Raw genomic sequence first — 16,756 nt, forward strand, 5'->3', positions numbered from 1 at the left:
GCTGGGGGCGGGCGCAGGCGGCGGGCGGGGCGCGGGATGAGGCGGGGGCTCCGCCCGCCCCGGCGGAAGTGGCGCCGGCCGGGGGCTGCCCGGAGGCTCGGGGCGGCGGATCCAGTCCGCGTCCCTTCCCTTGTGCTGCCAGAGGAGCCTCCCCAGACCCGGCGTGCGGCACCTCCGGGGTCCCCGGCAGCCTCAGCAGCCGCTCGGGGAGCTCCGTGCCCGCAAGACTGAGCGCTGCCGGCCGGGAAATGCGTCCTGCATATAATGCCCGGGGGGTGCACCCGCGAGTAGCTCCGCACCCGAAGTGTTGGGGGGGGTGGGGGGGAATGCGTGCGTCTGCGCGGGGTGCCAGCAGAAAGACGAGTGTTTCTTTCATTAACCTAGCAGTAATTGCCAAAAGACTCCCTTTTTGCCTGCCGCACATAATCAAAAGCGAGTATCTGTATGTGGCACTGACAAAATCAGTAAAACTTCACCTTCGACTTTATTGATCCGAGCAGACAGGCAGAGTTTTCTATGGTGTTCAATTTAGGGAATTAAAAAAAATCACTCCGCTAACAGCATTCGGTACATTTCTAACCCATATGTCACCTCGGTGCTTTAAATAATTATATTTGCATGCAGGGAGTGATTCATAAATATGTCAGGGTTGTGAAATATAGGCAGGCATTTCAAACTTTCTATTTAAAAAACATGAATTATGGCCACGAAAAATGTGTTCCCATTTAAGGGTGATACGAAGTATTTGGTGTCTAGTACGGAGGCCCATCCATCATATAGACAATAAAGAGAGTTTTTGCCTGACGTTGGAAATTTATGGTTGCCCTTCTCTGCCCTAATAACTCAAGCATTGTGTCAGCCCGTGACAGCCTTTGCAGAAAAACAGCAACCCTGTTATCAATCAAAAAGCCCTTTTACATTTTTAGCAAAACTCTGATCATCCAGACACCCTTTTAATGTATATATTACATCATTATAGATCATTCTGCACTTTTACTGCAACTCAACAAAATGATCCATCACTCTGGGACAGTCCTGATGAACGCTGATGTAAATTATTTGCACGTCGCTAGTACAGTACCAAATGAAAAATGTACTTTAGGTGGAATTAATTTTCAGGTGTAAAATGCTAAAGATGAAAGCGGTTGGGATTAGAAGAGCCCTAAATGCATCATTAGGGATGACCGAAAACAAGCTAGCAGTTATTAAAATTGAGATTATTTTAACCTTTTCGGATCGGAGACCTCGGCTGTTTCAAGAAGATGGCAAAGACGTACCGCTCTCTCGCTTCCCCCCGCCCCCACCCGGTCGTGCCCATCTCGGAATTACTTCGAGGATTATTGTTCATTTGTCACTCGGGCTGTCGGATGAGGTTAATTATTGGGGTGCCCGTGCCTTTTCCAGCCACAGCCCTCCAACTTTGCGGCGCTCAGAAAAAGGCGCTGCTCCTAACGCCGCTGCATCTGGCCGATCTGCACAGTTTCCATAACAAAGTTGTCAATAAACACTCCGCACGTCTGGGAGCCTGGGGGAGGAAGCTCGGGATCGCCTTCACTGCGCGCTGCGCTTTGCGGCGCTGCGCCAACCGGCTCCGGGCGCTGCTCGGGTCAACCTCTCCCGGAGCCCTGGCGGGGATGAGCACGAAGGCATTGCGGACAAGCTGTGGGACTCAAGGGTCAGAGCAAGGTGCCACAGAAGCTGAAGCTTCGCTCCCACAAGCCAGGCGGAGAGCGCCAGCTCAACTACACGTGCGCCGATTAAGGAACGTGCTGTCTCGCTTTCGGCTGCTTGTTTAAATCGCAGCACATTGCACAACGTGAAATGCAACCGAGGATGTCGGTGCTCCTGGCAGGAGCCGTGCCCTGCCCGTGCCGCACCACCGGAGCCGCCTGGCTCTGCTCTCGCCCGCTCCCTCCAGAAAGTTCCCTCAGGGCGGGTTTGAAACGAGAGCTGTTCATCCAGACAACACCTGGAACACAACAGAGGGCACTTCTGGAAACCACCCTTGGTGAAAGGGCTTCAGCACGGGGTTAAAACCTTCACACTCATACACGAAACTCCCAACATCAATAAAGAAATCTATCAAATGGCTTTAAAGGGAAAGGGCTTTATTGGGTGTGTTCGTCGCTTCCTTCTCTCTTGGCGTGACAAAGAGAAGAAAACCGGTTGAATTCCTTTGAAAGCATTTAAGAGAAGGTCCGCTTCCGGAAGGAAGAAGCAAACAAATAAACAGAAAAGCGATTTTCTGCTCGTTTTGCAAAAATATCATTGGGAAGGAAAAGAAAAAAAAGAAAAAAAGAAAAAGGGGAAAATAAAAGTATTGTGCACTTAAACGTGACTGTTATTTTGAAGATGGCTCCAAATTTATCCTCGCTTATAAGACGATTACCTACATGTCACGCAGAGCAAAATATATCTTTCTCATATATATTAGGAAAGTAATTACAATCATAAGGGTAAATATTTTCAAGCGCTATGCAAACAGAGGAGAGGTTTGGAAATCCTCTTTTCTGTTGGCAGGCATTCAGGGCAGAGCTTTGACAACAAGAAATGCCCCGTGCCTCGGCCGGGTACCTGGGCAGATGTGTCAGATGTTATCTGAGTGCCCCCACACTCACATGGGGGAAATAATAAAAATGGAAGGAAAAAATAAGAAGAAGAAAAAAAAAAAAGAACAGTCTGTCCCTTCCCAAGAGTGTGAATTCGTGGCGCCCTATTCCCGACACACCAGAATGTTCTTTCTCAGAAGTATTATAATTTTTGAAAGGGGAATAAAAAGAAGGAAAGGAGACGCATCGTTCACAAAAGCCCACCGCAATGCACGGTACCTCTGTAGGAGCAGTGAGGCGGGTGGGGAAGAGCCAGCACTCCCAAAGCAAAGGAAACTAGTGCCCAGGACAGACAGGTAGCTGTGCTGTGCACAGAAATACAGCACAGGGACAACTCAGCAACCGGGTTTTGGTTAATTAAAAGCTGAACCTTGTTCCGAAGTGATAGAAAAGAGAAGGGGGTGGAAAGGAAGGGAAAAAAAATAAAATAAAATCTCAAGGGCCTGTAGGGCAGTCGCTGTTCAGTTTATAAGACCAAAAAAGCCCTTTCCCAGAGTGATGAACAGAACCTGATGCTGAAATGGCAAGGGAGAGAGCCAGCAGGGCTGGTGCCGAGCTGCTGCAGTTCCCTCTCCCGGGGGAAGGCTCGCTCCGGGTTTTTGGGTGATCCCGACCAGGCTTTGCAGCTCGCCAGCCTGACCTGTCAAGCGGATTATTTTAGAGGGAGATTAATAGGGGAGGCGGGCTGCAATAATAATCGTTTTGTTTGATGTGACAACTTTGATAGGCGTTGATTTACTTACAGACTGATAGGCTTTTAATTGAGCGCCTCCATCCAGCTTGAGATGAAAGGAAAACCGCATTGAAAAGCTGCCCGAGTGCCCTCGAGCCTCAATACTGATTAGCCATCTCGACAGTGAATAGTTCAAGGCATTTTCAAACTTTTTTTCCTCTCTCGGTCTCGCTCTCCTCTCCTCCTCAAATATCTGCCAGCCCACTCCTTTTTAAGAGAAAATAAATCATTTCCATTGTGTGCAAATAAAATCGACTTGACATGCTTGCCAATAGCTGGTAGGTAAAGGAAAGTGTGGACTGGCACTTGTTAATTAATTCCTCCTTTGCTCTCCCCCCCTTTTTTTTTTTAAGTTACAATTTTCCTTTGTAAGACCAGGAAGACGGGTTTCAACCCTCAGGGGTTTTGTTTGTTTGTTTTTGTTTATTATTATTATTATATTAAAGAAGAATAAAAGCTACAGCCACCCAAACTTCAACAAGACTATACAAGTAAACACCCAACAGCAAGCCGGCTGCGCGGATTCATTAAACGAGGATCCCTCGCAAGGTAACGAGCAGGACGGAGTCCGTCTTCCTCAGCCAGGAGCGGAGAGAGCCGCCAGCCCCGCAGTGCTCCGCAGCGCTCCGCGGGGCAGCCGGGCGATGGGACTCCGCTTCTGCGCGCGTTGGGAGCGGGCAGAGCTGCAGCAACTCATAAAGGCTTTTGGAGGGCGAGGGTAGGGGATGGCTCGGCATTTGTTTGTTTTATTATTATTATTTTACAACCTTCTACATAAGAAGTTTACAGTGCTGAGTGTGTTTTAATCCTCATTTCAAAGGCTCGGGGAAAAAAAAAAAAAAAGAAAAAAAAGAAAAGCTGTCTTCTGAAGTTACTAATTGAATTACCTTCCGACGCTTCTACCTCAGCCACAGAGTTCGGGGTTCGCGCTGCTCCCCGCCCGTCCCCGCTCCCCTCGGTGCGCGGTGCCGTGCGCACGGAGCGGGCATCGCCCTCGCTTCGCTGCCCCGATTCCAAGGGCCCTCCCGAAGTCCCCGCAACCTCCGCCGGGCCGGGAGGGAAAGGAGAGGGGAGGGGAGCTGCCCGCAGCTGACTCTGCCGTAGGACAATTAATCTTTAGGCTTTCACCCTGGGAGGCAGGATAAATACAACGAGAAAACAGATAGGAGTCTCTCTGGTCCTGTAAGGAAAACAGCTGTTCCAAGCACTTTAATGCAAATGAACACAAATGAAGGTTTCAGCTTTTTTTTTTTTTTCTCCCTCTCTCTTCCAGAGTTTTACTGCACTCCATTTATCAATTGGACTTGACAACAAAAGAAAGAACGGGGGGAAAACCTGGGGCAGATTCAAGTCACTTCCACTCTGTGTGAAGGAAGGGGGAGTTCCTTACGGGCACGGTGCGGGTTGTCAGTCCCGCTGCAGCAGCAGCAGCTTTTGTGCGATGCTTCTCTCTCTGCCCCCCGATCCTATAACTGTCACGGCCTCAGAAGAACACAGCGGGCACAGAGACATGGAAGCCCGTCTCTGCCTCGCACCGACACGTTCCGGCGACACGCTCCGCGCTTCCAGAGAACACACAGAAATTAAAAAGTTTGTTAAAATCCTCTTTCTAGGAGGCGAGGGGGCAGTTCCGCGTATCGCCTCGTTCTATCCAACGTGACAGAGGTTCAATAAAAGCCAACGGAGATGCTGACCTGGGTACGGGACCAACGGAGCACCGCTCTGGGGGCGGGGAGGGCGGTCGGAGAAAGGCGGCCCGTGGGGAGAGGGCCGCTGGGGGCTGCCCCGAAAGGGGCCCGGAGGTGGATGTGCGGGGAAGGAGAAGGTGAAGGAGAAGGACGGGGTGCGGACGGGCCGAGAGCGAGCAGGGAAAGTCCTTCCCCACGCCCACCTCTCCCAGAGCGGCGCCTGTTCTGGTCGGAGTCCAGGTCAGGAATTGGCCGCGACCCCTGAAGCACTTGCCTTGTTCTTCACTTGTCAAACGTGTTTTATCTCTAAGTGACCTTTTTGTTAATGTTGTAGATTGTGTGGGCCACCATGTCAGATCCGGAAACAAAAGTAAAAGATTGATTAACACGTTTTGCCTGTGGAAAAAAAAAAAAAAGAAGAAATAATAATAAAAAAAAATAAAAACATTACGGGATGAGGAGCCGAGGAAGAGCGGGACGGGAAGTACAAAGGGGAGAGCAGCGGGCGGCACGGGGAGCGGTAGAAGGGCCGCAGGCAGCGCTCAACTCACGCTGCGCCCCCGGAGCGGCGCAGGCGGCCCCCAGCGAGGCCGGGTGCGGCGTCGGGGCCGAGACGGCCGCTGCGTTGGTGGGAAGGGGACAGCGGCCCCACCGCCCGTTTCCAGCAGAAAGACGAGTTCCTGCTCTCCGCCGCGGAGCCGCTCGCTCCCGCACTGTTTTCCTTCCTCCCTCTCTCTCCCCCTGGAGTCACACCAGGCTTGTAATCAGCAACAAAAGCTGACATAAATCAGGGCGGATTGGCAGGGCTGACAAGCCACTGACGGATGGCGGCGGGGAGCGCTGACAGCTGACGGCGGGGCGGGGACCCGCGCGGCGCGGCGCGGCGGGCGCTGCGTGACAGTGCGCGACGCCGCCGCCGCTTTCCACGCCGCCGCAGGCCGCACCGCAGCGCCCCGGCTCACGCCCGCCGCGGGCAGGGCCGCCGCTCTGCAGGTTCTCGTCCGTGCCCGTCCCCGGGGCCCGGCGGGGGCGACGGAGCCGCACCGGGAAAAGGGGAGTGGGGACGAGGGCCGGGCGCTGCGCGGCGCTGCGCGGAGCGGACGGGCGGCGGAGGGCCGCGATCGGGAGGCTGCCGCGTCGGGGCCGTTCTCAGGGTCGGAGGGTCCCTGCGTTTGCCTCCTTCCCGGCCGGCGCCCGTCGTTCCGCCGCCGCCTCCGTCGCCGCCCGGGGAAGGCGCGCTGGCCGCGGAGGAAGAAAAACGTTCGCGGCGCGTGATGTGAAACACAGAATTAACGCCCAGCCCGTCCTGGGAGCGCAAACAAGGAAGGAGGGGAGGGGAGGAGGGGAGAGGGGAGGCGGACGAGAAAGGGAAAAAAAAAAAAAAAAAAAAAAAAAAGAAAGAAAGATCATTTCTTGAAATGTATCTTGAGGGGAGAAAAAAGGAAAAGAAAAAAAAAAAAAAACAGCGAGAGCCCATTAAAAACAGAGAAAAAAAGCCCCAGAAAAGGGAACGTCACATCCCCTTGACCCTCCAATCACCTCGGGGTCCCATTTGATTGGAAGGCGGCAAAGGCTTTAATCTCAGACTAATTCAGCTGCTTTTGAAGTGAGTTTCTCCGCCAGACCCCGGGCTGGATGGGCAGCGGCTCGCAGCACAACTGAGCGCGGAGCCGAGCGCTCCGCCCGCCCCGCGCCGCAGCCGGGAGCCGAGAGCGGCCGGGCACGGCGCAGCCGCCCGCGCCCCCCGCCCCTCGCAGCGCACGGATTACTCGGCTTTTTTTCCTCCTCTTTCTCTCCGGCCGGCTCCCCCTTCCCCCCCCTCCCCCCCTCCCCACCCACGCCCTCCCCGCCAGCGAGAGCCGCGGGACATTTTATGTTTGTTTTCCTCCTCGGGGGGCGTGTGGATTTTTTCCCTTCTCGCCCGCAGAAAGCGAGCGAGCGTTTCCGAGTGCGAGCGGCGCGACTTGCCCCAGTTTTCATGCGAGGTTTTGGGTCATGATCACATCGCCCTCGCTTTCTGCTCTCAGAAGTAGTAAGCGCAGCAGCAGCCTGAGCGAGCCCGGAGGCAGCCCCCGCCGCAGCCGCAGCGCCGCCGACCTCAGTGCCGGGCCGACCGGGCACGCTGGGAGCCCCGGCAGCGCCTCCGCCAAGCCCTGCTTCCACGCCGTCCCCCCCTCGGACCCGCTGCGCCAAGCCAACCGCCTGCCCATCAAGGTGCTGAAAATGCTCACGGCGCGGACCGGCCACATCCTACACCCCGAGTACCTGCAGCCTCTCCCCTCCACGCCCGTCAGCCCCATCGAGGTAAGCAGCCCCGGCCCCGCCGTGCCCGCCCCGCATGGCGGCTGCCCCGCGCCCGCTCCGCTCCGGGTCGCGGTCGCACCGGGAACGGGCGCCTTTGATCTTAGTGCGAGGAGCTGCGCGTGGTCATCTATTCCATGTTTACTCGGCTTCCTGGCGATTCCTTTTTGAATAAACTTTCATTTTTGCTCTTTTGATATTTTTTACTCTTTTATTTTTTATTTTTTTTAAATGTTTTCTTACATATGTGTGTGTGTATATACATACATATATATAATTATTATTTATTTGCTTATTTATTTTGAGAGAGAGAGAGAGAGGAGCGGTGGAAGGAAGCGCCCGGCTCCGGGGTCACGATCCGGCCACGCCGCTCTCGCAGCGGCCGGGCGTTGCGGGGGGTGTTCGGACACGGGCTCGGCGCGGCGCGGGGCGGCTATGGCGGCTCTCGGCCTCCGCCTTCGCCGTCTTTTGGGGGCTTCGGGGCCCCGCTCGCCCTTTCTTCCCCGCTGTCGGGGTCCCTCGCTGTTTTAGGGAGCGAACCTCGAAATGGAGAGGGTGGTGGGAAGGGTGTGTCCGTGGGAATGAATGATTTCACTGAGGTCTCTGCGGAGCGAAGCGCCGCTCTCCCCCGGAGCCCGGCTCGTCCGGGCTCTGTTTATAAATAGCGGCCGCGGTCAGGGCGCAGAAATGCGGCAGCCGACGTGGCCCGAGGGCTCCCCCACTCCGGTGGCGAGGGTCTGCGTGGGCTGGGCGCTGCCCGGTGGGCGCTGGGCGGCCGAGGGGGTGCTCGCACGGTTCCAGCGAGCCCAAGCCCTCTTTAAAGGCTTTGTGGAAAATGGTGCATGCAGGGGAGGGGGCTGTCAGGGTGATGAATGCTCACGAAATCGTTCATCACTTCCAGGCTGCCCCCTGCAAAAACGTGCGGGACAAGAGACCTACTAGGTACACTCGGGGCTTTTTGGTTTTTCTCCTTTTCTTTTCTTTTTTTCTTTCTTTTATTTCTTTCTCTTTTTTCTTTCTTTTTTCTTTTTTTTTTTTTCTTTTTTTTTTCTTTTTTTTTTTTTCCTTGAGCGGACTCCCCCATTAAACCTCTGTCGTTGTGTGTCTAATTCCTGCAGCTGGATGCGAAGAAAAGCCCCCTGGCCCTTTTGGCACAAACTTGCTCGCAGATAGGAAAGCCGGACCCGTCCCCTTCCTCCAAACTCTCCTCGGTCACCTCCAATGGCTCCGGAGGCGACAAGGACTCCAAGTCGGGCCCCCTGAAGCTCAGCGACATCGGCGTGGAGGACAAATCGAGCTTCAAGCCCTACTCCAAACCGGGCGCGGAGAAGAAGGAGCCGGGGGCGGCGGGCTGCGCGGGCACCCCCTCGGCGGGGGTCGCGGCCGGGGAGAAGTCGGGATTCCGGGTGCCGAGCGCCACCTGCCAGCCGTTCACCCCAAGGACAGGCAGCCCCAACTCCAGCGCCTCCGCCTGCTCGCCCGGGCTGCTGCCGGCCGAGGGCAAAGGCGGGGAGGAAAAGAAGGACTCGGAGAGCTGCGGCAAGAGCGGCGGCTCCGGCGCGGAGGGCGGCCCGGGCTCCGCCGGCATCGGCCACGGCCGGATTAGCGTGAGCTGCGCCGGGATTAACGTGGAGGTCAACCAGCACCAGGAGAGCGCGCCGGGCTCCAAGCCCATCGCCTCGGACTCCGCCTCCTCCTGCAGCAGTACCACCGCCACCTCCTCCGCCTCCGTACTGGGCTCCGGCCTCGTGGCCCCCGTCTCCCCCTACAAGCCGGGCCAGACAGTCTTCCCGCTGCCTCCGGCGGGCATGAGCTACCCGGGGACGCTGGCCGGGGCGTACGCGGGCTACCCGCCGCAGTTCCTGCCGCACGGCGTGGCGCTGGACCCCACCAAATCCTCCAGCCTGGTGGGGGCCCAGCTGGCGGCCGCGGGCAGCCTGGGCTGCAGCAAGCCGGCCGGCTCCAGCCCGCTGGCGGGCGCGTCGCCGCCGTCGGTGATGACGGCCAGCCTGTGCCGAGACCCGTACTGCCTGAGCTACCACTGCGCCAGCCACCTGGCCGGCGCCGCCGGCGCCTCCTGCGCCCACGACCAGGCCCTCAAGTCCGGATACCCCCTGGTGTACCCCACGCACCCCCTGCACGGCGTGCACTCATCGCTGACCGGTGCCACGCCGCCCTCGCTGGCCGGCCACCCCCTGTACCCCTACGGCTTCATGCTCCCCAACGACCCCCAGCCGCACATCTGCAACTGGGTGTCTGCCAACGGACCCTGCGACAAGCGCTTCGCCACCTCGGAGGAGCTGCTTAGCCACTTGCGGACCCATACTGCCTTCCCGGGCACCGATAAACTCCTCTCCAGCTACCCCAGCTCCTCGTCGCTGGCTAGCGCGGCGGCCGCGGCCATGGCGTGCCACATGCACATCCCCACCACGGGCGCCCCGGGCAGCCCGGGCACGCTGGCGCTGCGCAGCCCGCACCACGCTCTGGGACTCGGCAGCCGCTACCACCCGTACTCCAAGAGCCCGCTGCCCACCCCCGGGGCGCCAGTGCCGGTGCCCGCCGCCACGGGACCCTACTACTCCCCTTACGCACTGTATGGGCAGAGACTCACCACAGCCTCGGCACTGGGCTACCAGTGAGCGGCGCGGACGGGTGGGAGGGGGAGGGAGGGAGGGATGGAGCCCTCCGAACTCGGTGGAAGTCGGCAAGGAAAAAAAACAAAAAACAAAAACAAAACCCCACAAAACAGAAACGGGACTTTTTATACAATAGTGTTCATCTGAGGACTGGATCCGTGAGCACTGTATTTATTTATGTTAGCTTCAAGCGGGACAACGAATCATAAAGTGCATTACTTAACTGAGCTCAATAGGTAAAAGTGGAACACCCATTGTAGAATATAAATAAAAAGATAGAGGTCTTCTCTTTAATGTTACTTTAAAATTGCTATGATTGTATCGTACGTTCTTATTTAATGTCTCATTGAAACAACAACAAAAAAAATTTACATGCATGTTTGTTACTAAAAAAAAAACAACTCGCAATTTGTCAGTTATAATTTCAAATTGCAATTATTTTTAAGGTGTATTACCCTTGAAAGAGAATTGGTATTTTTTTGTATGTATTCTGGAAGAAAAACAAAAACGATTCTATTCCAAAAACCTCATTTGCCTTATTTTGTTCTTTAAAAGGAACACTTAACTATTTTTAATTTTTAAGTCCACCCTGTAACGAGGGTTAAGTAAGGTTTACGTCATGTACTAAAATAGACAATGTATCGCTTTAAAGATTAAAATTCCGTATATTTGATGTATTAAAAGGTTTTACTTTTTTTTTTAATTATTTTTTTAAATATTTTTTTTTCTCCATACGCTTGGATTCTGTTATAAACCTGAGTAGGTCTCAAATGGAGGCAGTCGCTACTTTCTCCTTCATCGTTTATTCAATTTGAATTAAAAAATATAAAATAAGGGTTTTTAAAATTATTATTATTATTGCAACCCCCAGGGCTCTCAAAAAAAAAAAAAAAAAAAGACAAAAAGGTTTTTTTTATTGTTATTTTTTTAATCTTTTTTTCCCCTCTTCAGTCGAGTTGGTGGGCACGAAGCGGGCAGGCTGAGGCTCCCTCACATCTCTGCCCCTTTCCGGAGGAAAATGAACTTTTCTCTCAAAAGAGCATTTTACTGTGAAAACCGTTTTCTTTTCCATGCGAGCTTCAATTAACAGGCGGCGTTCTTTCCCTAGGAAGAGACGCGGGGAAGGCAGCACTGTTGGTAAAAGAGTAAGAAGATTATCCGAAAGCTTTTTACAGTGTAACGCGTAACCATTCATCTCCTTTTCTAAGTGAGAAGTTCCGAAGTAATTGGGAAGCGCTATTTGATCTCACCCGGTTATTTTCAATTTCTTTCTTCAGTTCGTACCGCGGTACAAATGATCATCAATCTAAAAAAAAAAAAAAAAAAAAAAAAAAAAAAAAAAAAAAAAAAAAAAAAAAAAAAGAAAATAATAATAATAATAAAAACCGGACTGCTCTGAGAGCTGCTTTTCTTTTAAGAAGAAAGGCCTGGGAGGAAGGATCCCAGCAAACCTCCCGCAGCTGGGAGCGCCTTGCACTGCGCGGAGCGATGCCGAGGGCCGCCCCGGCCTCGTCCTTGCCCGCCCGGCACAGCCCCGCGTTGCACCGCGCCGATGGGAAGAGCGGAACCGTGTCCGCGGACAGCCGGGCTCCGCGCCCTGCCCCGCTGCCGGCCCGGCGCAAGGCGAGCGGCCGCCGGGCTCGGCGAGGGGTTGGCCTGCCTCCCTCCTCCCGCGTCCCTGCGATACAATTACTGTTCGAAGTTTCCCGCGGTGCCCAGATGCTAATTAGTCTAATACATTTACTCCAGATAATTGGTGCAAGTTAGCGTTAACGTGCAGAGCGGAGAAGAGAGGGCGGCTAACGAAGGGCCGGCGCTCTCCCGGGCCCGGCCCGGCTCGGAGCGGGACCGCACCGGGCTCGGCGGGTGCTGGGCGGCTCTTTGGGGACACGGCTCCGCCATCGGCACGGTGCGGCTCGGCGCTTTCACCGAGCGGTTCCCTCCCAACCCCCCCTTAAACGGGAGAAGGAGCAGCGCGTAGCGCCGGTTTGGGGAATGTAAAACGAGCTCTCGTTGTGAACTGATGAGTTCGGGGAAAGGAGAGAAGGGCAGCGCCGTTAACCGCACCGAGCAAACTTCGCTGATAAAACGCATCGGCCGCGAGCGGGGCCGGGAAGCGGCAGGAGTCGGCGGGCAGCCGAGCGGCGCGGCCCCAACCCCAGCCCAGCCACAGCCCGGCCCCGGGCCCTCCGCCACCCGCGAGTCGGGGAAAGGGCCATTGCGGCTCCAGCGGGGCGTGCGAGCCCGGTACCGTTACGGCGATCAAAAGCACCGCCGCTTCTCCGCACGTACACCACAATTACAGATTTCTACCAGCTGCACCTCCGACTCCGCTCGCTGCAATCCGTCAGCAGCCAGGTGTTGGGGTCTGTCGGAGGGAGAGAGGGGGAGTTCCCTGCGCCGAAGCCTTAATTGCAGCGCTGCGGCTCCCAGCTCTGAAAGTTGTGCGCGAGGGGTTCTGATGCAAGTGATAAAATGAGCGCTTAACGTTATTATTGCTGTTCTGCTCAGATACTGTCAGCGACATTAATGACAAATGGAAACGGCTTATTTTATATGGAGAGCGGTGCTAAGGAGGGCTCTTTTCTCGGCTTGTTAAATATTTGACCTGGCAAGTGTCACGGAGGATTTTGATATTAATCTAGGAAATTCGCTATATTTTCTAATAGAGATTGACTTATGGACATTAATGTTTTTAGGTAAAAGGGCCGCGTTTGTTATTTCGTTCCCCCGTTCCGACTAGCTGGATGGCTCGAGGAGCTGACAGCAGCCGCTGGTCCATGCCACCGAACTAAAGTAATTTCACAGTGAAAAACCAGCTCGGGAGGACAAGCAACAGAAGGGCAAAACCCATCACAACCCCAAACTCAGATCGATCTGACCGGAGTCAGGCATACATTAGTTTAAATTAAACAGTTTCATCTTCCTCACAAATCTTTTTTGAACACTAAAGATAAACTCATGTAATATTTAAATCAACTCCTGTCAGACGCTAAGTGCAACCGAAGAACCAAAATAAAAATTAATGACTTTCCCGGCGCTGTGCGAGGCTCGCTCTGGGTGCCGCTTCAACAAAATACTTCTGATAAGCGACGCTTAGAAAAGAAGGGTTCTGTTTATCTTATCTATGGGGAAATGTAATTAAGCTGGTTTTATGAAACAATAAAACACAGACTCCACAGACAGCAAAGGAGTTCCTGCAGTATATCTCGGCCTATATGGGCATATGTATCTTGGCTTGTGCGCGCAGGTCGATACCGAACACACACATACATGTTTGCCTTCCTGATTTCCGAGTGCTAAGCGGATGGTGGAGCTGAGCACGGGGATGCCTCTGTGACTGGGAGGATTTGCTCGGTGATAGAAGGCCCCTTTTTGCGGGACAGGGAAGTTGCTCTCCAACACCTCCAAATCTGCCCGGAGCATAGCGGCCCTGCTCCCCTGCGCCCAGGCTGTGCTGAGCTGTGCAGGCTGCGAGCGACATGGCCCAGGAGAGAGGAGCCTGGAAAGGCCTGGGCTGGCCCAAACAGAGGAACACATGCATTCCTGTTCTGTGAAGTACAAACCAAACTCCACTCTTTCATATTTAGAAAAGACAGAGAGAAATACTGACTTTCTTTTATACTATTGGCTTTCACTGCAGGCTTTCGGTAGGGCGCCTTTTGGTGGTTTTGTTTTTGTGTTGTTGTTGGTTGTTTGGTTTTTTTTTTCTTCCTAAAAAGAGCAAATCTGAAGTTGGAAAAGATCTGGAGGCGGCATCACCAGCTCTCCTTTCCATCTGGGCCATGGGAATCACCCCGTTCAGTTCCAGCCCCGAGCTCACACGCTGCCCTATGGTCCCACAGCCCTGGGTAGAGGTGGTGGATCCCTGCTGGGGCTCTCCCGCAACTCGCTACGTGGCAGCTGGGGGCAGATTGCCTTTTCACATTAAAAAATTAAAATCAAATTAAAACGTTGCGAAGAAGTATAAAGGCGTCAAAAGAAAAAAAAAACAAAAAAAACAAAAAAACCCATAAAACCTAGCACTGAAAGCTCTCACCTCTCCGGAGGTATGGAGGTACGGAGGTACGCTGCTTAGGCAGCAGAGACGGGACTGAAATTTGAGCGCGTTACGCACTCGGGCTGTGCACAAACGCACAGAGAGGCCGTCCCGGTGCCGGCGCTCTCAGCCAGGTGCTGCGGTACGGACCCGTCCGGCCGCGGGGCAGGGAGAGCCCGCTCGGTGCTGCGCAGGGTCCCTCCTGTCCTCACGTCCGAAATCCAGCCCTCGTAGCCACCCTGTCTCTCCCCTGCGTGGAACAAAGTGAAGCCTTTCAGGCTTTGGGTATTGCAAGAAGCCTCGTGTGTGTTTTATTTATTTATTTATTTTTCTAAGAAGTCTTCAGATGAATTAAAGACAACCTGACAATGCTGTCATCTGTCTTCAACGTCACATCAAGGCAAGCAGTAACGATAACAGAGCAGCAGAAGGACGCCTACTGAAATCTGGAGGATATATATACGCATACATACACACACACACATATATATGCCTCAGAACAGTTTGAAAGAACAGAATTAGATCACTGTTCTTAGGCCATCGCGGTGAGAACGTCCAACAACGATTTATATTTAAGCAACAGCCCCACATTTCTCTCTCCACGAGGCGCACGCTCCTTGGTCCTCACCACCTCTGCAGGAAGGGACAGGAGGACGGGCAGCCACATCGCCTGTTCCCCAACTACTACGACCCAAATGGGAACGTTCCCTTCCCCCTCCGAGCCTTCGGGCTCTCGCTTCGCCCAGCGACCGCTTCCCCGAGGCGCGGTGCCCCGAGACACCCGGTGCGGCGGCGGGCAGGAGCCGACTCCCTTTGTCTGCGGCCCGGTGGGGCCGTGCCGGCAGCGGGGCGCCCGTGGGGTCCCGCCCGCCAGGCGGCGCTGCCGGGCCCACCCCCGCGGGGCGCTGCGGAGAAGCGCGCCCGCACCGCTCGGCTCCGCGCAGGGCGCCGGGCGCGGCCCCCTCTCCCCCCCAGCCAAGCAGAGCCCCGCGGCCCCAAGCACAGCGGCACCGGGAGGAGGCGACCCGGCCCGAGCGGGGGAGGCAGGGATCGCGGGGCTCATCCGAAGGGAAGTATTGCGACGTAAATGGATTTAGCGAGATGGAAGCAGATAGGCCGGACTAAGGGGGAGGGGGGGGAAGTGTGGCGTTTTTTGTTGGTTTTTTTTTTTTTCCTTTTAAAATCACCCTTGTAATCTCATTCAGTCTGAAGGGTAAATAAATTGCAGTTGTATGAAAAACAATTGGCGCTACATGTGTTCATAACAGATGGGATCTTATCACAGTTTAACTGTAATAAATTCTGACTTCTGGAAATTGTAATCTTTGCTCCATGGTAGATGTTGTCTCGTTTCTGCTGTAATAACAGCGCTGCAAACTTCTGCGAGCGAGCAGAAAAGTTTCGGTGCTGGCGCAGATCAGCAGCCCCGCATCCTGAGGCCGCCGTGCCGCCAGCGCTCTCCCAAAGTTTTGCTGAGAAACGCCCTCGGAAATCAAAGGAAGAGAAAATGCTGGCGCCCGGGGAGGCGAACAGCTGATCCTGCCCCCGGCGGCGACGTTATTTACTAAGGCCAATGATCACGGCCCTTAAAAGACACGCAGAGCGGCGAAGAATGAGCTCTCTGTGTGGAGCAGCCCTGGCAAGTGACAGATCACGCTTCGCTTCGCGAGCGCAGAAAATGTCAGAGGAACGCAGCTCCTGAGGAAGCTGAGACCAAAGTTCAGATTAATCCCCCCGCGCTCCACATCACAAAATTAAAATATAAATTTGAATAACCACCGAAAGAATAAAATTATAACAATAAATTGCCAAAATTCACTGAGGCTGAGGGCTAATTATTTTCCCCATCTCGGCTTCCCATTGCTGTTTATCAAGTCGCAGGATAAATGCTTGTAAATCCATTCAATTTCCATAAATTCTCTCACCGCCTTCTTTTTGGCCAATGCTTTTGCAACATTAATTGATTTTATTGCACTTTCTGAAGTCACTGTATATTACAGTCAAGCAAGTTTGCTCTGAAAGCGTTGCTCTTTCCATCGTTGCATGAAAGCAAGGAAGGGGAATTACTGAAGTCACCGCAGCCTCGAGTCTCCTTTTTTTCCCTGCTGTGATCTTGATGGCAAATGCGAACTGCAAATTACAAGTTTCTAATAATCCGCACTGTTACAGAACACAGCCCCAGAATCGCCGGTGAGAAATTAGCACGAATCCCAGCAACGAGCTTCCCCATTGTTTCTAAACCGGGGGTGGGGTAGAGGGGTGAAACGCTACTGAGCACCCGAGATCAAACAGACCGAGGAACACTTACGGAGTGAGTCATTACCGCTACTGGACAGACAGCAGTTATTTTTAGGAAAGGATTTTCGATGTGTAACTGCAAGTTTAATTCTCTTTAGAAGCACACAGGCTCCAGCTTTCGCAAACACTTCTCCCATTCCCACTTAGTTTCCTTAGGAGCACTGCGCCCAACCAGCCTTCACCTGGTGGACCTCACTCAACTCCAGAGATCATTCTGTGCTCCCCGGCTGCACCCTTCCCCCTCCCCCCCCCCCCCCCCGAGCCGAAGCCACTCCGCACCCCGCACTGGGCAGCCCCAGCCCCGCGTATCCCGCTCTGCCCGTGAGCAGGACCCAGCCGGGCTCCATCTGCCTGCAGTGCCACACAGATGCACTTGGAGGCACGGGGGTGATGCAAAAGCCTTGTTAAATTGATAGGGATAACTACCAGAGGTGACAGAAGACACATGCAGG

General features: G+C 54.1%; 1 protein-coding gene and 3 long non-coding RNA genes across 4 annotated transcripts; 2 read left to right on the forward strand and 2 right to left on the reverse strand.

Moving 5' to 3' along the window:
- Positions 1 to 3,514: 3,514 nt before the first annotated feature.
- Positions 3,515 to 5,032, forward strand: LOC107315912. The gene is made up of 2 exons (XR_001556105.2): positions 3,515 to 3,891; positions 4,616 to 5,032. It is a non-coding gene; the product is annotated as an uncharacterized LOC107315912 (long non-coding RNA).
- On the reverse strand, positions 4,585 to 5,905 carry LOC107315911. Its single transcript, XR_001556104.2, has 2 exons — positions 5,037 to 5,905; positions 4,585 to 4,904 (listed from the first exon to the last, which is right to left on the reverse strand). It is a non-coding gene; the product is annotated as an uncharacterized LOC107315911 (long non-coding RNA).
- A 584-nt stretch (positions 5,906 to 6,489) lies between these two features.
- On the forward strand, positions 6,490 to 10,801 carry ZNF503 (zinc finger protein 503). Its single transcript, XM_015866855.2, has 2 exons — positions 6,490 to 7,334; positions 8,450 to 10,801. The coding sequence occupies exons 1-2, from the start codon at positions 7,026 to 7,028 to the stop codon at positions 9,968 to 9,970; spliced, it is 1,830 nt and encodes a 609-aa protein (XP_015722341.1). The 5' UTR covers positions 6,490 to 7,025; the 3' UTR covers positions 9,971 to 10,801.
- A 73-nt stretch (positions 10,802 to 10,874) lies between these two features.
- Positions 10,875 to 12,373, reverse strand: LOC116653614. Its single transcript, XR_004307772.1, has 3 exons — positions 12,290 to 12,373; positions 11,218 to 11,273; positions 10,875 to 11,098 (listed from the first exon to the last, which is right to left on the reverse strand). It is a non-coding gene; the product is annotated as an uncharacterized LOC116653614 (long non-coding RNA).
- Between the last annotated feature and the right edge of the window lie 4,383 nt (positions 12,374 to 16,756).

The sequence above is a fragment of the Coturnix japonica genome, chromosome 6, assembly GCF_001577835.2.
Source record: "Coturnix japonica isolate 7356 chromosome 6, Coturnix japonica 2.1, whole genome shotgun sequence".
NCBI classification, from domain to species: Eukaryota; Metazoa; Chordata; class Aves; order Galliformes; family Phasianidae; genus Coturnix; species Coturnix japonica.

Coding starts and splice junctions, on each gene's coding strand:
- ZNF503 (XM_015866855.2), top strand. CDS start 7,026: ATGATCACATCGCCCTCGCTTTCTGCTCTCAGAAGTAGTAAGCGCAGC. Junction 7,335..8,449: donor CGCCCGTCAGCCCCATCGAG/GTAAGCAGCCCC, acceptor TAATTCCTGCAG/CTGGATGCGAAGAAAAGCCC.